Source organism: Balaenoptera physalus (assembly GCF_965194825.1).
Source record: "Balaenoptera physalus genome assembly, chromosome: 16".
Lineage (NCBI taxonomy): Eukaryota > Metazoa > Chordata > Mammalia > Artiodactyla > Balaenopteridae > Balaenoptera > Balaenoptera physalus.
In genome coordinates this window covers 13,328,308-13,348,627 of record NC_138898.1, presented here as the reverse complement: position 1 = coordinate 13,348,627, position 20,320 = coordinate 13,328,308, and the positions used below count along the sequence as shown (strand labels likewise).

Genomic DNA, 20,320 nt, shown 5'->3' with positions numbered 1-20,320 from the left:
TATATATAAAATGGACTTATGGTCAAGGCTCAGATAACAATAAACATCAAATGATCCACTCATATAATGATCTGGTAGAAGACTCAGAAGCCATGTGGAATGCAAGACAATTTGGGGGCTGTGTGGGGCTTTCCTGTGCAGAGCAGGGCACAAAGGTCCCTGGTCCCTGCCCCCAGTAGCACCCCTCAATTTTTATAACCACCGGAAATGCCTTCATAGATGTTAAGCCTTAGGGGGAGGTGTGCTCTCTTGAGAACTACCAGGTTAGAAAAGAGTTTGCAAACATGTTGGCCTGTGGGCCAAATCCATCCCACAATTATGTTTGCTTTGGACCTGCCTGGTGCTTTTATTGATTTTTTAGAAAGTAGAGCAAATAATCCACATTAGAAATCTGGGCAATTTCAATAAAAATCTGGATATTGCACTTCTGACAAACTCAGATCTGGGAACTTTGGGCCCATTCATCGTCTAATGGGCACACCTGGATGGGCTCTACGGTGCTGCCCTCTTCCCCGCCCCGGCCCCTTGATGCCTTAGAGTTTGTCTTTCCCAGGTAGAAAGGGTTCACACAGACACGGCAGCGAGCAGACCTCTCCTTGGTGCTGGGAGGGCTGACGCCTGCGGTGCCCAGCTCCCCTCCTCTGCTGAAAGCCCTCTCTCCTTCTACTCTGATCCCTGCCACAAAACCACAGATGCATTGTGAAAGGGCTGGACGTGTGTGCTGGAAGCGACCTGCTGCCCAAAGGATGGTATCTGCCGGGTGCTCAGAGAACAAGAACCTGTCTACGGACAGGTGGGACCCATAGGCCCCAGGATGGAGGGCTCCTTTGTGGCTGCCCGTGGTCCTGACCCTGACCCATGACACAGCCATAGGATGGCCTGGGAAGGCTTGGAGAGGCAGGTACAGGAACTGGATCCCCGGGCTCGGGACCCGAGGGGGGCACTACGGGAATAGGAGGGGGCACAGCTACTTCAAAAGCTTGTGTGAGGATTCAGTAGAATGAATTATGTAAAGCACCTGCCACAAGGTCTGGGCATGGTAAATGCTGCATAATAACAACCTGCATTTTTTTTTTTTTTTTTTTTTTTAGTATTGTTGTTGTAATGATCATATTCCCAAAGGTTTGTGCCCCTTTCCAAGAAGATTTTGCTTAAATTACACTATTCCAAGGCTGTCCAAATAAATAGAACACTTTCCAGTGATGGAAACACTCTATACCTGCACCATCCCACCTGTCACCTACGTGTGTCTACGGGGGCACTTGAAACGTGGCTAGTGCGACTGAGAAATGGAATTTAAAGTCTGATTTATTTTTAATTAATTGAAAGTTAAGTAGCTCCCGGTGGCTAGTGGCTACCGTATTGGGCTCTAGTCTAAACCCTTCCAGAATGTTCAGGGGAATCGCAGTTTGCGCTGGGGAAGGGCCTGCAAAAGGTCACACTTACCCTGAAAACTCCCTCATAGCCTCTTGAGGCTCTATGTGGACAAGGATATATATTCACCCACCACAGTTGTCCTTCCTCTCACTTCTGTTCTGACTTCTAAGGTCATTTGAATGACCTCCGTGAGCAAAACCGAAGCACGGAGCTCACCGGCTGGGTGGCCACAGTGCCCCGCACTTAGGCCCACAGCCCCGGCGGTGACGGGGAGACAGCTGGTTTCTGAGCATCCCCGCTCGCCTGCAGGGTTTGCTCCAGCTGGATGTCCCTGCAGCTTAAATGGGGGTTAATGCATCACCGAGGATTAAATAAAGTGGTGTGTGGGAAAGAGCCCAGCTGGTGTGGGTTGGATCGTGGCCCCCAAAATATATGTTCGAGTTCTAACCCCGAGTACTTGTGAAGGTGACTTTATTTGGAAATAGGGTCTTTGTAGATGTAATCAAGTTAAGATGAGGTCATACCGGATTAGGGTGGGCTCTCATCTGGTGACTGGTGTCCTTAGAGAAGAGGGAAATCTGGATGCAGACACACAGAGAGGAGAAGGCCATGTGAAGAGAGGACACACAGGGAGGTGGCCGTGTGAACACGGCGGCAGAGATGGGAGTGAGGCAGCTACAGGCCAAGGAACGCCAGGGCTTGCTGGCACCCACTGGAAGCTGGAAGAGGCAAGGAAGGATTCTCCCAGGGAGCCTTTGGAAAGAGCACGGCCCTGCTGACACTTGTTCTTGGGCTTGTGCCCTTCAGAACTGTGAGAGAATACATTTCTCTTATTTTAAGCCACCCAGTTTGGGGCACTTTTGTTACAGCAGCCGTAGGAAAGGAATATACTAGCTAAGGGGCTGGGATAGAGGGTGCTTGAAAGTGTATAAATCTTGTCCCATCAGCCTCACACCCAGTTTCTGAAAAGTCGAGGAGAAGCATGACCACCTGCTTCCTCTTTCCTCTTGTGGCTCCCGGGTGGCTCTCCTCCCAAGATGGTGGGCACTGGTCCCATGACCCTGAGGATAGAATCATAGCAAAGAGGCATCGGGTAATTTACACACAGACGGTGCAACTCCACTGCACTGATGGGGAAACTGAGGCCCAGAGGGGGCAGGTCTCAGCTCAAGATTACAAAGAAGTTAGAAGCAGAGCCTAATTCTCTGAGCTCCTGCACCAATGTTTTACTTGTTTTGAAGCCTGAAGGTCTTGGAGGAAGGGAGTGACTATTACACTGGAGTTTAAAGAAATGCAGCTTGAAGGTGTATGTGGAAGGGACAAACGTGTACCCCCTAAGGATGCCCTGGGCCCTGGAAGGGGCTGCTACACCACCACCGAGCCTGACTTTCATGGTGGGGAAGGCGGGGTCGTGGTGCCGGGAGAGGAAAAGCCCCCCGCTTCTTGAGGTGGGTCTACTTCCTGGGGCAAATGCAGACGCTCTAGTGTCCCACCACAGGCTGGAGAGGGGGTGGGCAGGGCGCTGGAGGGGGGCAGCTGGACAGAGGGAAGAAGGGAGCTGTGTGTACACTCAGGGGAGAGGAAGAGAGTGGGGAGCAAAAACAGGAGAAAGGCCAAGCAAAGAGAAGGCTGCCATTGTAAAGGCGGGACAGCTGCACGGGGGCCCGGAGGCTTCGTCCCAGGAAGAGTCTAAGTCCTTTCTCCTCTGTGCAGGCAGAAGGGCCAAGGAGAAAGAGGAGGAGAGGCTGAGACGGCGGGACTGGGGGTGGGGAGGAGAGAAACGGGAGAGGAGAAAGGAGCACAGACAAGATGGGGGAGGGTCGGGGGGCGCTGCCAGGTCTGGACAGAATACAGATTCATCCACTCATCCTGCAACCGTTCAATGAGCAGCTACTACGGGGCAGGCCCCCTTCCAGCACAGGGATGCTGGAGAGGACAGACCACATATCTCTGCTTCCATGGAGCTGACATTTTAGAAGGGAGACAACCAACAAGATACGTGGCAAAGTGTATCATCAGCGGTGAAAGGGCCAGGGAGGCGGATAAAGCAGGAACCAGGGCAGGGAGAACCAGAGGGGTCAGGGGATGTAACTTAACATGGGAAATTGGACAGACAGCATTCCAATATATGTTATGTGGCAACAAGGGCTCTGACTTAAAAAAGCAGGGTGAGGGGAAAAAGGGGGAAGGGGAGCCTCCTTCGGATGGATAGTCAAGGAGGGCTTCCCTGAGGAGGTAGTATTTGAACAAAGGTCTGAGGAAAGTGAGTGATGGCCATGCAGATGTGAGGGGAAGAAGTCTCCAGAAAAGGAAAGAGTAAGTGCCAAGGCCCTGAGATGGGAATGGGCCAGGAATTATTGGATGGTTTGAGGAACAGGAAGGAGGGGAGTGACTAAGGTGGAGGACAAGAGGTGAGGTGGTCAAGAGGTGAGGGACAGGGGGGCAGATCATCAGGACCCTGAGGTGACTGTGGGAGCCTCTACCCTGAGTGAGGGGGGAGCCTTAGGAGGGCTGTGGGCAGAGGAGAAACAGGATCTGACGTAGGCTGACAGCATCCCTCTGGCTGCTGTGGTGAGAACAGACCCTAGCGGGGTGAGGGCGGAGGCAGGGAGGCCAGAGACGACAAAGCTGGGGCAGCCCAGGCAAGAGATGATGGAGGTTTAGATAAGGATGGTGGCACCAGAGAGGGTTCTGGTATATTTTGAAGGGAGAATTGATGGGGTTTGCTGATGGATTGAATGTAGAGTGTGAAAGGGAGAAAAAACAAACAAACAAGAATAACACTAAGGTTTTGGTCTAAGCGGCTGGGACACTGGAACTGCCCAGGGGAAGACTGTGAGAGGTGCCTGGGAGGGGGAGGAACACGGTCAGGAAGTCAGTTTGGACATGCCAGGTTCGAAATGCCAGGGAGACATCCAAAGGCAGATGTTGAGGCAGCTGGAGGCTGGTGTGTGGGTTTCAGGGCAAGAGGCTAAAAGCAGATCAAAACCGACGGGTGGAAAGAGGGAGGGGTGAGGATTATCTCAGAGAAAAACACCAGCTCTAACGTCTTTGTGGTCCTAAAACCACTTTGGGGAAAAAATAAGTCACACGCGCGCGCACACACGCACACCCCTTTACACGCCAGCAGCAAATCTTTGTCAGGGATGCCCAAATGCCAAGCAGATTCCTTTCCACCCTCCTACATCAGGGGGATGCCCCAGACTCCACCAATGCCCCAGGCATCCTGCCACAGGAGGTGTCATGGCACAGAGGTTCCCCCCCACCCTAAGTAAGGATGGCTGCCCAACGTTGACAGCCAAGTAGTCTAGGTCCTCAGCTGACCTCCCCTCCCCAGCTCTGTACGAGGAGAAGAGTGAAATTAACTGCGGTGCTCAGGGCCTGATTTCAAAACAGCTCTGACCGGGAGCCCTGGCACACCTGGGGCCTGTAATGAGGGGCGTGCTCCCCTCCTCCCACGGTGCATTCTAGAACACGATGAGGGAAAGGGAGGAGGCTCACCCCCAGCGCTCACACCTCTACAAAAGTCTGCACCAGATGGCAGGAGCTGGGTGGGGAAACAGCTTCCGAAATGCCAGACTCAGACGGCAACGTGGAATGAGGAAGCAGTACCCTAGCGAGAAGGAAATGGGTACTCCTGTCTAATTCATCAGGAAGGGCCGGAAGAGGTGTATTTTTTTTTTCCCCCTTTGGTGGTGGTTGTTTTGCCCACGGCAAGGTAGTGGAAATCTGTGAATGTCACTGTAGTATGTGTTTCTTCTTTATCCTTTCCAACAGCTCTTGATTTCTATTTGGGGACCCAGGTGCTGGGGGAAAATGACTCCGTCTGCTGCTTCAGGAACAGGTGACATGGGCTAAGCTAATTGGCACATACCGTCTGCTCTCCGTGGTGATTGGTTCAGGGGTTGGCATGTGACTCAAGCTGGTCCAGTCAGAAAGACTCTCACCACTTGGGCATTCTGGGAAAAAACCCTGCTGAATGCTAAGGTATCATACAAAGGAAGAGGCATGGGGCCCGTCCCAGTGCCAGTCATCCTCTTGAGACCTCAGGCCTTATGATAAAATCGTGACACTGTCAAACCACAGAATCTGTCCCTGTATAAAGCTCGCCTGTATCTTTTTGGTTTAGGGAGCAAAGAATTCAGTCTCTTGTCAAAACCACTTGGGAACTGGGGTTTCTGTCAATTGGATCTGAAGGTTATCTACCAGCCACGAGCATTACCAAGAAATACCCTCTCCTTGCTTAAGCAGAACTACGTATCACCTCCTCAGAACTGAGGGGTGCAGAGCCAGAGAACTGCTGAATGGAAAGAGATGCATGTTGTCAGCTTTGCCAGAAACTGCCAAATTGCTCTTCAAAGTAGAGGTGCTAATGCGCATTCCCACTGCTGGTCTTCCTGTTTTCTCACGTCCTCACCATCATTTGGGGTGACAGGACCTCTGAATACTTGCTGTGGTGATGGGCGAGAGGTGATAGTGCACTGTTGGCTGAATCTGCGTTTCACTAATTACCGGAGAGGTTGAGCACATGCTGCTACCTTTTGATCCGTGGGTATAACTTATTTTCATCACATGACGCTACATGTTGTGACATTCATCTGAACGCTGGTGCGGTGCTGTGTCTATCATTGCTAATGTTTCTTAAGTGCTTACTAGGTATCACTGTTCTAACATATTTAATCCTCAGAAAACCCTACGAGCTAAGTAACATTATTATTCCTAGGTGAAGTAACCAAGGCACGGAAGTTAAATAACTTGTTCAAATTCACTCAGCTAGTAAGTGGTGGAGCCCAGATTTGAACCCAGTCAGAGTTCTTGCTCTCAACTGCTTTGCAAAGACCTGGAAGCATCTCATTTCCACGGATGATATAACTTTAACTTGTGGGTATATAAGGGAGCACAGTCAGGGCAGCTGAAATGTGCTAAAAGATGGCTAAGCACATTTTGTGAAAACTTAGGATACAATTTATCCTTTCAGGGGTATTTATATTTGAGATCTGAGTCCCTGAAGTGAGAGGAAGCCAACACACAGAAATACCCATGAACAAACTGATATTTATCCTGCTTGAACTTAGCACCTCTCACTTCATCCTCTGTCAATCTCTACTGCAAACACGGGGAAGCACAGAGCAAGACGATGGCAAAATGAAATGGCAAATCTTATGAAAGATGCAAGGTTTTGTGAAATTAAAGTGATGCGGGAGGACAGCTTAAAGTATGTGCAAATCCACTGACAAACAATAATCTGGTCTATGAGATAACTGAAGAAGAGACCACTGAAAATGATGATGAGGGAATCAGTACTTCACAGGGAAGATTCAGATGTCAAAGGATTAGGAGAGGCCCTTGGGAAAACTGATCAAATCCTCCAATACGTTTGCAAAAATGACCCTTTACGATTTTGCTGTGAAAACTGAAGGTGAAGTAAAGGATATCATATTGTGCTATCATTTAAATTTGTTGAACAAGTTATCCCCCCCACTGCCTTTAACTGACACTTCATCAATTCATTTGATTAAAGAATCAATCCATTCCGCACAGTTATAACCTAACCTTTGTTAAATACTATTAGAATATAACACAGAATAAAGTTATTTTCAAAACTGTGTAGTTTCACTTTTTCAAGATAAAATACCTAATTAAATACATTAAAAGCACTATTTACATGAACTGTTGGTCCACTTAAGGAACAGTTTTCTGGTTCCAGTCTTCCACAGTTCCAGCTAACCTCCTGTATTCAAAAGGGTCTCACATACACAAACAGACTAAGAACCATTATTGAGGTTGTGACTTTAATCTTCCCTCAGTATCCATTTCTTCTTCTCCCATAGTAGTAGAATTTTTAGCTGGGCAAATGGCTACCCAGAATAAAGACTACATTCCCTAGGTTCCTCTGCAATCATGTGTGCTCAGGTGACTTGTTTCTCATCAGTGGGAAGTAAGGAGAAATAGAAAGCAGTTGAGTCTCTGACCAATTTAAGAGCACCTAAACATATAAAGCAAATATTATTAGACCCAAAGGGAGAGATAGACAGCAATAGAATAATAGTAGGGGACTTTATTACCCCACTTTCATCAATGGATAGATCATCCAGACAGAAAATCAATAAGGAAACATAAGTCTTAAACCGTATGTTGATCAGATAGACTTAGCACACATGTACAGAACATTCCATCCAAAAGCAACAGAATATACATTCTTTACAAGTGCACATGAAATATTCTCCAGGATAGATCATATGTTAGGCCACAAAACAAGTCTTAATAAATTTAAGAAAACTGAAATCATATCAAGCATCTTTTCCAACCACAATGGTATGAAACTAGAAATTGATTACAAGAAGAAAACTGGAAAATTCACAAATACGTGGAGATTAACAACATGCTACTGGACAACCAATTGGTCAAAGAAATCAAAAGAGAAAAAAAAACTTGAGGCAAATGAAAATGGAAATACAACACACCAAAACATATGGGATGCAGCACAAGAAGTTCTAAGAGGGAAGTTCCTTGCGACAAATGCCTACATCAAGAAACAAGAAAAATCTCAAATAAATAACCTAATATTACACTTCAAGGACCAGAAAAAGAACAAAGCCCTAAGTTAGTAGAAGGAAAAAAATAATAGAGATCAGAGCAGAAATAAATGAAATACAGAGACTAAAAAGACAGTGGAAGAGATCAATGAAACTACAAACTGGTTCTTTGAAAAGATAAACAAAATTGATAAACCTTTAGCTAGACTCAACCAGGAAAAAAAGGGAGAGGACTCAAATAAATAAAATCAGAAATGAAAAGAGAGACGTTATAACTGATACCACAGAAATACAAAGGATCATAAGAGACTACTATGAACAATTATATGCCAATAAATTTGACAAGCTAGAGAAATGGATAAATTCCTAAAAACATACAACCTACCAACACTGACTGATGAAGAAAGAGAAAATATGAACAGACCAATTACTAGAAAGAAGACTGAATCAATAATCAAAAACTTCCCCAGGGCTTCCCTGGTGGCGCAGTGGTTGAGAATCTGCCTGCCAGTGCAGGGGACACGGGTTCGAGCCCTGGTCTGGGAAGATCCCACATGCCGCGGAGCAATTAGGCCCGTGAGCCACGATTACTGAGCCTGCGCGTCTGGAGCCTGTGCTCCGCAACTACAGAGGCTGCGATAGTGAGAGGCCTGCGCATCGCGATGAAGAGTGGCCCCCGCTTGCCACAACTAGAGAAAGCCCTCGCACAGAAACGAAGACCCAACACAGCCAAAAATAAATTAAAAAAAAAAAAAAACTTCCCCAAATATAAATGTCCAGTACTAGACAGCTTTACAGGTGAATTCTACCAAAAATTCAAAGAAGAATTAATATCAATCCTTCTCAAACTCTTCCAAAAAATAGAACAGGAGGGAATACCTCCATACTCATCTTATGAGGTCAGCATTACCCTGATACCAAAACCAGCCAAGGACACCACAAGTAAAGAAAATTATAGGCCAATATCTCTGATGAACACAGAATGCAAAAATCTTCAACAAAATATTGGCAAACTAAATTCAACAATACAGTAAAAGGATCATATACCATGTTCAGATGGGATTTATTCTAGGAATGCAAGGATGGTTCACCATCCCCCAATCAATAAATGTATACAGCACATTAAAAAAATGAAAGATAAAAATCATCTCAACAGATGCAGAAAAAGCATTTGACAAAATTCAACATCCATTTATGAGGAAAACTCTCGAAAAAGTGACTGTAGAGGGAACATACCTCAACATAATAAAGGCCATACATGACAAGCCCATAGCTAACATCATATTCAAGTGATAAGCTGAAAAATTTTCCTCTAAAATCAGGAACAAGACAAGGGTGCCCACTCTCAACACTTTTATTTGACATAGTATTGGAAGTCCTAGCCAGAGCGATTAGGCAAGAAGAAGAAAGAAAAAGCATCCAAATCATAAGGGAAGAAGTAAAACTGTAACTATTTGCAGGTGACATGACATTATACATAGAAAACCCTAAAAACTCCACCAAAAAACTGTTAGAACTAATAAATTAATTCAGTAAAGCTGCAGGATACAAAATCAATACACAAAAATCTGTTGTGTTTCTATACACTAAAAACAAACTATCAGGAAGATAAATTAAGAAAACAGTCCCATGTACAACTGCATCAAAAAGAATAAAATATCTGGAATAAACTTAACCAAGGTAGTGAAAGACTTGTACACTGAAAACTATAAGACATTAATTAATGAAAGAAATAGAAGACACAAATAAATGGAAAGGTATTCCATGCTCATGGACTGGAAGAATTAATATTGTTAAAATGTCCATACTATCTAAAGCAATCTACAGATTCAGTGCAATCCCTATTAAATTTCCAATGGCGTTTTTCACAGAAACAGAAAAAACAATCCTAAAATTTGTATGGAACCACAAAAGACCTCAGATAGCCAAAGCAATCTTGAGAAAGAAGAACAAAAGAAGAACAAAGCTCGAGGCATCATGCTCCCTGATTTCAAACTATATTACAAAGCAGTAGTAATCAAAACAGTATGGTGTTGGCATAAAAACAGACATAGATCAATGAAACAGAATAGAGAGCCCAGAAATAAACACATATATGGTCAATTAATTCATGACAGAGGAGCTAAGAATGTATGATAGGGAAAGGACAGTCTCTTTAATAAATGGAACTGGGAAAACTGGACAGCCACATGTGAAAGAATTAAACTGAACCACTATCTTACACCACAGACAAAAATTAACTCAAAACGGATTAAAGACTTGAACATAAGACCTGAAATCATCATTTGACATGGACCTTGGCAATGATTTTTTTTGGATTTGACACCAAAAACAAAGGCAATAAAAGCAAAAGGAAATAAATGGGATGACTAAAAAGCTTCTGCACAGTAAAGGAACATTGTGCACAACAAAATGAAAAGAAAACCTACCGAATGAGAGAAAATATTTGCATCTCATACATCTGATAAGGAATTAATTTCAAAAATATACAAAAAACTGATGCAACTCAATAGAAAAACCCCAAACAATCCAATTTAAAAAATGTGCAACAGATCTGCATAGGCATTTTTCCAAAGAAGATATACAGATGATCAACAGGTACATCAAAAGATGCTCCACATCATTAATCATCAGGGAGATGCAAATCAAAACCACAATGAGATACCACCTCCCACCTGTTAGAATGCCTATTATCAAAACGGCAAAGAATAACAATGTTGGCAAAGATTTAGAGAAAAGGAAACCCTTGTTCACTGTTGGTGGGAATGTAAATTGGTACAGCCATTATGGAAAACAGTACGGAGGTTCCTCAAAGATTAAAAATAAAACTACCATATGATCCCACAATTCCACCTCTGAGTATCTATCTGAAGAAAATGAAAACACTAACTTGAAAAGATATCCGCACCCCCATGTTAATTGCAGCATTATTTACAATAGCCAAGATACCGAAACAACCTAAGTGTCCTCAATGGATGCAAGAATAAAGAAAACGTGGTAAACACACACTGGAATACTATTGATCCATGAAAAAGAAGGAAATCTTGCCATGTGCAACAACATGGATGGACCTTGAGGGTATCATGCTAAGTGAAATAAGTCAGAGAAAGACAATTACCATATGATATCACTTATATATGGAATCTAAAACAAATTCGAGCTCATAGATACACAGAATAGATTGGTGGTTGCCAGAGGTGGGAGGTAGCGGGTGGGTGAAATGAGTGAAGAGGGTCAAAAGGTACAAACTTCCAGTTATGAAATAAATAAGTCATGGGGCTATAATGTACAGCATAGTGACTAGAGTTAATAATATTATGCTGTATATTTGAAAGTTGCTAATAGAGTAGATCTTAAAAATTCTCATCACACACACACAGACCTTTGTAACTATGTATGATGACAGATGTTAACTAGACTTATTGTGGTTATCCTTCTGCAATATATACAAATATTGACTCATCATGTCGTACATCTGAAACTACTATAATGTTATATGCCAATTATGCCTCAGAAAAAAAGAAAAAAGAAAAGAAAATGGTTGAGTCTCTGATCAATTCATGGGCAGGTCCATCAAAGCAGCACAGACTTTTAGTTGAGAGAGTACTAAATGACTGCTGTCTTGGGTCTCTCACACACAGCCAAAAAACTTAAATCCAATTCAATCAGTTGCCCTAGACACTTATGAGAATGCAAGGTTGAATGTGTCCAAAGACCTGGTAAGAACAGTTGACCATTGTTCCCTGGGGAGCTAAAAAGTTATTATTCTAATATGAGTCTAATTATTCTAATGTGAGTCATACAAATCAAGTTAATCTAAAAGGGATTTTGAATTCATTATAGTTTTCGGTTATTTTTCTCAATCAACCTACAATGACCAGCATAACTGGTCATGTTTTCATTTTAAGCAGTGGCTTAATATAAAACTCAAATTTCCATTGACAGATGAATGGATAAAGAAGATGTGGTGTGTGTGTATACACACACACACACACACACACACACAATGGAATATTACTCAGCCATAAAAAAAAAATGAAATAAAACTCAAATCTGAGCTTCCTAACTACCAGGACAAAAAGGGAAAGTATACAGGGTACACAGCTCTTGTTCTTTAATGACAAGAGCACATAAGTTCATCACAGTAAACAGACATTTTCAGGGTCCTGAGTTCTCAAAGTCAGGTTAGAACAGAGTTCCTTGTAGAGAGGGCCATTCTAAACATAACGAATAAAATTCTCAGGACAGTTTTACAAAAAACATAAATGTTTTATGTATGGCAATTTATACTTGGCATTACACTCCCAGTCTTCATTGAGGGTATAATAGTTAAGCAGAGTTGGATGAAAGCAGTTCTTTGGGGAAAGTGTTTTTTGGTGATTTGTTTAAATTCAAGGACAAAGTTTGCAGAAATCAATTTTGAAGAAATGTTAAATCCTGAGAGATGGCTCCTTCCCTGTGCCAGCTACATGATTCTGAAACACCAAGCTCTGGCCCCTATCGTGAGCCTCTAAGATATTGCAGTATATATGTTTCCTTTCAATTTGATGGATGTAACAACATCCATACTCCCTTTGAAGTCCTATGGTCTTGGTTTCCATTTTGATTATGCCACAAGCACCTGCTTTTATGACTATGAGCAAGTCTCTTTTCTGGGCTGCCGTTGCCCTAGCTGTCAAATGTGGGGGGTTGATGAGTACACTTTTAGGGTACTTACTGTTCCTTTGGCATCCAAAGCTAAAGGTTTCTACACAGACCTTTCAGCTAGAGGTTCTAAAAGTGGGTCTCACAGCCCTCAGAGACATGTTTTCTTTGTGGGTCCACATTGTATATTAAAAAAACAAAACAAAACAAAACAAACTGGGTTTTGCCAATATTTTTTAAAATCAGCAGATTTTGGCCAAAAATTCAGATTAGAAATATTTGAAGGTTGGCAACCCTGAGCACGAATGGCTATAATTACCTGGACCTGAGTGGCAGATGCCCCTTTCAGTAGGTGCCCTGGTCTGTCCTGCTTCCTCCATCTATATCCAGGTCTCTGCAACCAGATGGGTGCTGGCCTGGGGTAAACTCTGAGCCATGTGGCTTTCTGCAGAGATCCCGGAACCAACAGGGTTATGTGTATAGGACCGAGGCCTTCCTAGTTCTCTCAGCAGGACCCGCTCGCTAGGTGATTCTGGCAGTGGAAACAGTCTGCAAGACGACACACCTCACCAGCAAGCTCCCCACCCCGATGTGCCCATGCCAGCCACACCGTGTATGTGAGGGGCAGCTGCCCAGCTTCCAGGACGGCTTCAGTGCCGTGAACCCAGCTGAGGGAGGTATCTGTCCTTCTCTCATGTCACTCCTACCCAAAGAAGCCCCTTGTCACTTGAACACAACTTCCCAGGGTTACAACATTCAAGCCACAGTATCTGATTTCACAACTGCCTTGGCTCCTTACCCAAGGTGAGGAGTGTTTGTTTATTTTTCTAAATTAAAGCAAATTTAATTGAGTTTGGAGGATTTTGCAATGGTGCTGCAGATAAGTGACTATAATTGTGCCTTTGCCTCAGGCAACCAGCCTGGCAGGTGAGTCTTCAGAACGCACCAAAGTACCTCCTGCAGGATAAAGAGACAGGACACCTCGCTCGCTCTCCACCCAGGATGCAACCAACACTGCGGGCACCAACTGCAGGAGGGATGCAGCACCTTGGGCAGTGTAGACGATCAAGTGTAGACAAACAGTCCCTTGCCATCTGTAGAGTGGCCACAGTCCCCACATAACACTCCTCTCCATCCCCCACCCCAATGTTCTTCTGGAAGCTTATTCCATGCTGATGGCCTCAAGTTAACGAAGTAGTCCCCCAACGGCTTAAATAGCACAATTCACAGAGAACTCACACTCCTGCCCGAGTACTTCATGGCCTCTCTGTAGTATATTTCATATTTTAAATGGACTCACTTTTTTTTTTTTTTAACTCAAATTCCTTTGGAAAGGTCACTTTCTATCACTCCTGTAGGCAAATAAATGTGTATTTTTCGAACACATCTAGAAGTCAGTGCACAACTTTTAAATTAAAAGAAAGTTGTTCACGCACTACAGGGACCCCTCGCAGTACAGGGACCACAGTGGGAAAGACAGTGGTCCGAGGCAGGACACCGGGTACGACGTCGGAGGTTCCCAGCCCACTCACGTGCCCGCCCGTGGCAGCCCGGCTCCCTCACCTGTCCGGTAGCCCGTGCTGTTGAGGTACACGGCAAAGGTGCGGCTCTCGTGCTGTGCCTGCCAGGAGGGCGAGGAGCAATTCTCATTGTTGGTGTAGGTGTTGTGGTTGTGGACATACTTCCCGGTGAGGATGGAGGAGCGCGAGGGGCAGCACATGGGCGTGGTCACGAAGGCATTGACGAAGTGCGCCCCGCCCTGCTCCATGATGCGCCGCGTCTTGTTCATCACCTGCATGGAACCTGCAACCAGAGCGGAGGTGAGATGTGGGCCAGCAGATTTCCAACGAGTGTGCCCCAGTCGGGCACCAAACAATTAGAGACGGCTGCTGAGTGGTCCTCAACAGGGCAGTGCCCCCGTGCCGGGGGAGGGGAGTGTATGTTGGAAATCTCCAGGGACAGATTGGGGGGCACCCCTGGCATTTCTGGGCAGCGGCCAGCAATGCACTATTGGATGGTCCTGCGCAATGAGGAAGTACCCTGGGTCCCCAGTTCCACTAGACATTCGTGGGGGCGGGTAGGTAAAAACCTGTTTATAAGTTATCTGAGCCTAGTAAAGAACTCTTGTCTTGCATATAAACAGAACATCTTTTTTTGCAGGGTATTAATATATGCTGACTTTTTTTTTGGAAAGCAACCACTATGTAAACAGAGAGAAGATTATACTTTGTTTCATTTGGAACTTCCCCAAGAATTGTTCCCTCTTAATGAAATCCGATCACGTCAACCGGGCAATCCCTCCCCCCCTCCGCCTTCTCTCTGAATACTTCTCAGCTAATGTGCTCTGCATCAGTGGTAACCCACCGTCGCCGCCTTTGTCCACATGGTCCTTCCAGCGTGGAGCCCACTTCCCATCTCCCCCCTCCCCCCCCAAATCTGACCCATCAGTATAGTCGCACCTCTTCTCATTGCTCTCTGGGATCACTCTGGCTTCTGATTCCCTTGAGCTCTTATCACGCATGTATTATTAGGACTTAATGATAAACCATTAGGTATGGTGATTTCACTCATGCCTATTCTTGTTTCTCAATGAAGCTGTGAGCAGAGCAAGGTATAGGAAGGAAAGGAATTTGTGTGGAAACCCTACTGTGCGCTGGTGCCTGCACACTGCCTGCTCCACTGAGGGCTCCAGGAGCTCAAAGACTGTGTGCCTTGCCGAATCCTCAACGCCCCTATGGTGTGTGACACACAGTAGGTACTCAATAAATGTGTGAAGGATGGATGTGAAATCGTATACCATGGCTGGTACCCAGACACTTAGTAGGTTTAACAGAAATATTCAATGGAAATCCTTTTTCTTTTCCTTCTAAGGCCATCCTCTGTTTTTTTCTTTTCCTTGCAGTTCTTAGGGTCTATAGTGGGTTGAATGACGGCCCACCCTCCAAAGATAAGCCCCTGTCCCAAGTCCTGGCACCTGTGAATAGGACCTAATTTGGACAAGGGTCCTCGCAGAGGTACTAAAGGATCCTGAGGTGAGATCATTCTGGATTACCTGGGTGGGCCCTAAATCCAATGACAAGTGTCCTTGCAAGAGACAGAAGGAAGAAGACACACAGACACGGAGGGGAAGGCCATGTGAAGATGGAGGCAGAGATTGGAGGGATGCTGCCACAAGCCAAGGAACTCCTTGGGCCTCCAGGAGCTGGGTGAACTGAGAAGGATTCACCCCTGAGCCTTTGGAGGAATCAGAGCCCTGCCAACACCTTAATTTCAGACTTCTGTCTCCACAACTGCGAGGGAGCAAATTTCTGTTGTTTTAAGCCACCTGGTTTATGGCTATCTGTTAGGACAGCAGTAGGAAACCAATCCAGGGTCCACCAGGCATTTGAAGTTCTTGCCAGGGAGCCGCTGATCCCAATCAGCAACTAGGTCACCCTCTAGTGACCTGAAAACAACAAATCAGACCCACCTTGGCACTCTGTCCCTAAAGGCTCAGAGTGAAATGGAGATTTACATGATTCTTTTATCCCATCTTTCCACCAAACAGGGAAGGAAACAGCTAGAGCTTCCCTGAGGCAAACATAGATCATATTTCTTCACTGCTTCAAACCACCTGGCAGCTTCCCATCACACTCAGAAGAAAACCCCAATTCCTTACTGTGGCCTAAGACTCTTCCAGACTGGCCCTCCCTGCCAACCCACCTCCCGTGTTTCTTTGACCTCATCTCTTCCCTCCCCCTTGCTCACTTGGCTACACTGGCTTCTTCTTTGTTTCTCAAGGGCTCCAAGCTCATCCCTGCCCCAGGATCTTTGCACTTGCTCTTGCCTCTGCCTGGGACTCTCTCTCTGAGACTTCATTTTGCTGGCTTGTCCCATTATTCAGATCTCAACTTAGAGGTCACCTCCTCAACAAGGCCTGGCCGACCTCCCCATCAGAAGGAGCCCCCTATGTACTTGCTATCACACCAATGTATGTTTCTTCTCAGCATTTCTGTCCTTCTGAAACGGTCTTCTTTACAAGTTCACTTGTTTATGATCTGCCTCTGCTTCTGGACTGAGAGTTCTGGGTGATCCAGGGCCCTGTCCACCCTACCCCCAGGAACACATAGATGGTGCTCTGTAATGTCTCACTGAACGACCGACGGAAACAGAGCAAAGCCTGCCCTTCTGAGCCCAGTGCTGAGGCAGTTTTATAAGGGACGCCCACCTGGAGCCAGCTGTGTTCCCTGAGGCTCTTGGCCGAGGTCAGCCCAGTGGATAGAGGAAAGAACCGGCTTTTTGTCTCAACAGCAATCGTCAGGCCTGGAACTACATGAACATCTGTTGTCAAGGTCACATGCCCTCCCGAGAAGTCCCCAAGGGTCCCATCTGTAACTGGTGGCAATTATAGGGTTTCTACCAGGTGTGAAGTCTCCCTCTGGAGGGGATGGAGGAGGTGAGCTTTCCAAGGCCTCCCTCCACCAGCTGGTGCGAACTCGCCAGAACCTGCAGAGGGAGCGGGCCATGGCCTCAGGGTCCAGCAGAGCCACGGGCCCCACTGGCGTTGGGGCGCATCCTTCTAGCCTCCGTCAGGTTATCCATCAAATGTCACATATCTGATTCCACATATATGTGGAGTCTAGAAAAATGGTACAGATGAACCTATTTGCAGGGCAGAAATAGACACGCAGATGTAGAGAATGGCCGGGTGGACACAGAGGGGGAAGGGGAGGCTGGATGAATTGGGAGGTTAGGATTTACATATATATGCTACCATGTGTAAAATAGATAGCTAGCGGGAACCTGCTGCATCCCCCAGGGAGCTCAGCTCGGTGCTCTGTGATAATGTAGATGGGTGGGATGGGGGTGGGGTGGGAGGGAGGTCCAAGAGGGAGGGGATATATGTAGAGCTGATTTCCTTTGTTGTACAGCAGAAACTAACACAACATTGTAAAGCAATTATACTCCAGTGAAAAAAAAATGTCACATATCTGAGAGGCCTTCCCTGGCCTCACACTGAAACTGCCGCCCCTCCTTCCAGCACCCCTACGCCCCCTCCCTGCTTCACTTGCTCCCCAGCACTTACTGCCCTCGGACAGTTCTCTTATTTGCATGTTGCCCACTGCTCCCACCGGACAGCTCCACGGGGGCAGGGATCTAGACCTACTTTGTTCACTGTTGTCCTCCCAAGCCCAGAACAGTGCCTGGCACATAGTGACTGCTCAACAAATATCTGCTAAATTAACAACAACAAATTCTCTCTTTGCGTTTCCATGTAATTCAGGAGCCCAAGCTGGTTTGTGTCCATGATATGCACGTGTGTGTGTCTGTGTCGTGTGCAGTGGATTTAAAAAATTTCACTTTAAATAGCACCAAACAGATGATGTGCTCTCTACTGTACCACACTCCCCACCCCTCCCTATAGTCTTACACCAACTTTGCCCATTCACATTACTTGCCTGGTCCCTGAAGGCCCTAGTTTGGCAACTCTTAATATAACTTAGCTGTTGAGACAGCTCCGACTTGTCCCTGGGGTAGAGGGCAGTGTTCCATGTCAGTAACAATCATTATCATTAATGTGGTGACTGTCACTGGCTGAATGTTTGCTGTATGCACTGTGCTGGGCACACAATGTGCGTCGTGTTACTTAATCCTCCCAACAAACCATTTAACAGAAGAGGGAACTGAGCACAGGGAGTTAAATGACTGGTCACAGCCACAGAACTGGGGAAGTGGGATGTGAGGACTCCAGCCCAAGCTTGTCTGACAGCAGAGGTGGGTGCCGGGTGTCACGTTCAGGAAACGTCCAGTTTATAGCACGCAGGAGGTGGTGATAATGAACCCAGGAAGGGCACAGAGGTCCCCAAACACTTGGTCAACTCTCGGCTTCAATGAGGCTCACAATCGTCCCCTGGACTGTCTCTCAGGTCCCCTCGTCATCCCAGAGGTGACTTTAGCTGGCACACCAGTAGTGAGACTGGCACAGGGTCACATCGCCAAATGCCAGGGACCCCAGCGGTGGGAAAGTGATTCCTGTTCACTCCTTCTGATCAACTCCAGGAGAGTGTCTCGGGTGGGTGCGGTCACGTGGTCACGTCCTTAACACCCTCACACCTCCTATTTCAACAGGAAGAGCCCCGGCCACCCGGCTGGAGCTCTGGGCGGGCAGCTGTGTTAGCTTATACTGGATTGCCTGGTTTAATTTCCTGTGACTTAGGGCAAGTGATGCTAGCTTCTCTCATTTAGGGCAGTGGAATCCTGTTCTTAAAAAACAATCACGTCTGTTTAAAAAAAGTAAATAGTAGTACAGGCGGCAAGGCGGAAAGGTGAGGGGATGGCTGGCATTTGGCACAATCTGCAACTGTCTACCCGGTGATGTTGCTGGCTAAGAGACACCTCGGGTATACCCTGAGCTCCTCTCCTCTCCTCCAGTTACACAGGCGATGATCTTGGCTACTCCTTGGTCCCATCTTTCTGTTCCCACATCCAATCCATCAGCAAAGCCTGGCGTTCTTTCTTCAAAGAACATCCAGACTCAGAGTGCTGTCGCCTCCTCGCCGGGCAGCGGTCATCCTCTTTCCTCTGAATTAGGTCAGCTGCTTCCTGCCTGGACTCCGGCCGTTTATTCCCCAAGGAGCAGCCAGAAAGCCTCCTCTCCTCAGCGCTCTCCGTGGCTGCCACTCGCTTGGAGAGCGGAGTCCCCGTGGTTGTCCGCAGGTCCTGCGGGATCCGCGCCCCCTTCCGCACCCCGTCTCCGCAGCCACGGCGGCCTCGTCTCTCCTCACCCTTGCCAGGCTCACTCCCGCCTCAGAGCCTTTGCCCCTGCTGTTCCTCCTGCTGGGAATGCCTTTCCCCAGCACCTGCAGGGTCTGTGCCCTCACCCTCTTCTTGTCTCTACTCAAAAGGTCTCTTCTTGGGGGGAGGGGGGAATACGGGTAGGGAATTGAGAGGTACAAACTATTAGGTATAAAATATACTACAAGGATATATTGTACAACACGGGGAAATATAGCCCACATTTTACAATTACTGTAGATGCAGTATAACCTTTAAAAATTGTGAATCACTACCTAGTATGCCTGTAACTTAATACGGTACAGCAACTGTACTTCAATTAAAAGAATAAAAGTTCTCTTCTTAGTGAGGCCCGCCCTGCCCACCACATCCACAATTTTCCTCCCCTGCCCTTGATATTTCACATCCCCTTCCTTGTTTTACGTTTTCAACTCTGCACGTGTTGCTCTAACACGTTATACACTTTGGCACATTTACATATTTATCTTGCTGGTCACCCCCCTGCAGCCCTAGATGTCACAGCCATGAGAGCTAGGGCCACTGACCACACCTCACAGCCCTGAAGCCTAGAACAGTGCCCGGCACATAGTAGGTGTTCAATAAATATTTCTCGAAAGCATGAATCTAGGGCGCTCCAGGCAGAATCAAGCCCTTGCCTGCTGTTCACAGCCTGAAGAGAAAGAAGGAAGCAGCTGGTAGTGAGGGCTTGGCCCTGCTCGGGCTCCAGAGACTGCAGAAAGGACAAAGCTGGCCGTCCACCCGACCTGTCAGACCCTTCTGGAAGGCAGGGGGGCCGCCACCTGGTGAATAATTCACCTGCAGTCAGCAGCCTCGAATGCTGCGTTGGCCAAAGGCAAACTGCCAGAGGAACCGTTTCTTTCTTTTAATGGGCTCCAAACCAGGGCCTCAAAGCCCTTGCACCGCCCTCCTCCTCATTTCAAGGCAAATGAGTGATGGCCCACTCTTTCCAGCAGGTCCCCGCACCTGTC

At 46.5% G+C, this 20,320-nt stretch overlaps 1 protein-coding gene across 6 annotated transcripts in view; it reads right to left on the bottom strand.

The window, feature by feature from the left end:
• The window catches only part of SULF2 (sulfatase 2), a 143,953-nt gene that overhangs the window by 83,120 nt on the left and 40,513 nt on the right, over positions 1 to 20,320 (bottom strand). For all 6 annotated transcript variants that reach the window (XM_082431391.1, XM_082431394.1, XM_082431390.1 and 3 more), the window contains exon 3: positions 14,121 to 14,360. In XM_082431391.1, coding sequence (XP_082287517.1) covers positions 14,121 to 14,360 — 240 coding nt within the window. The remainder of the gene's footprint in view (positions 1 to 14,120; positions 14,361 to 20,320) is intronic.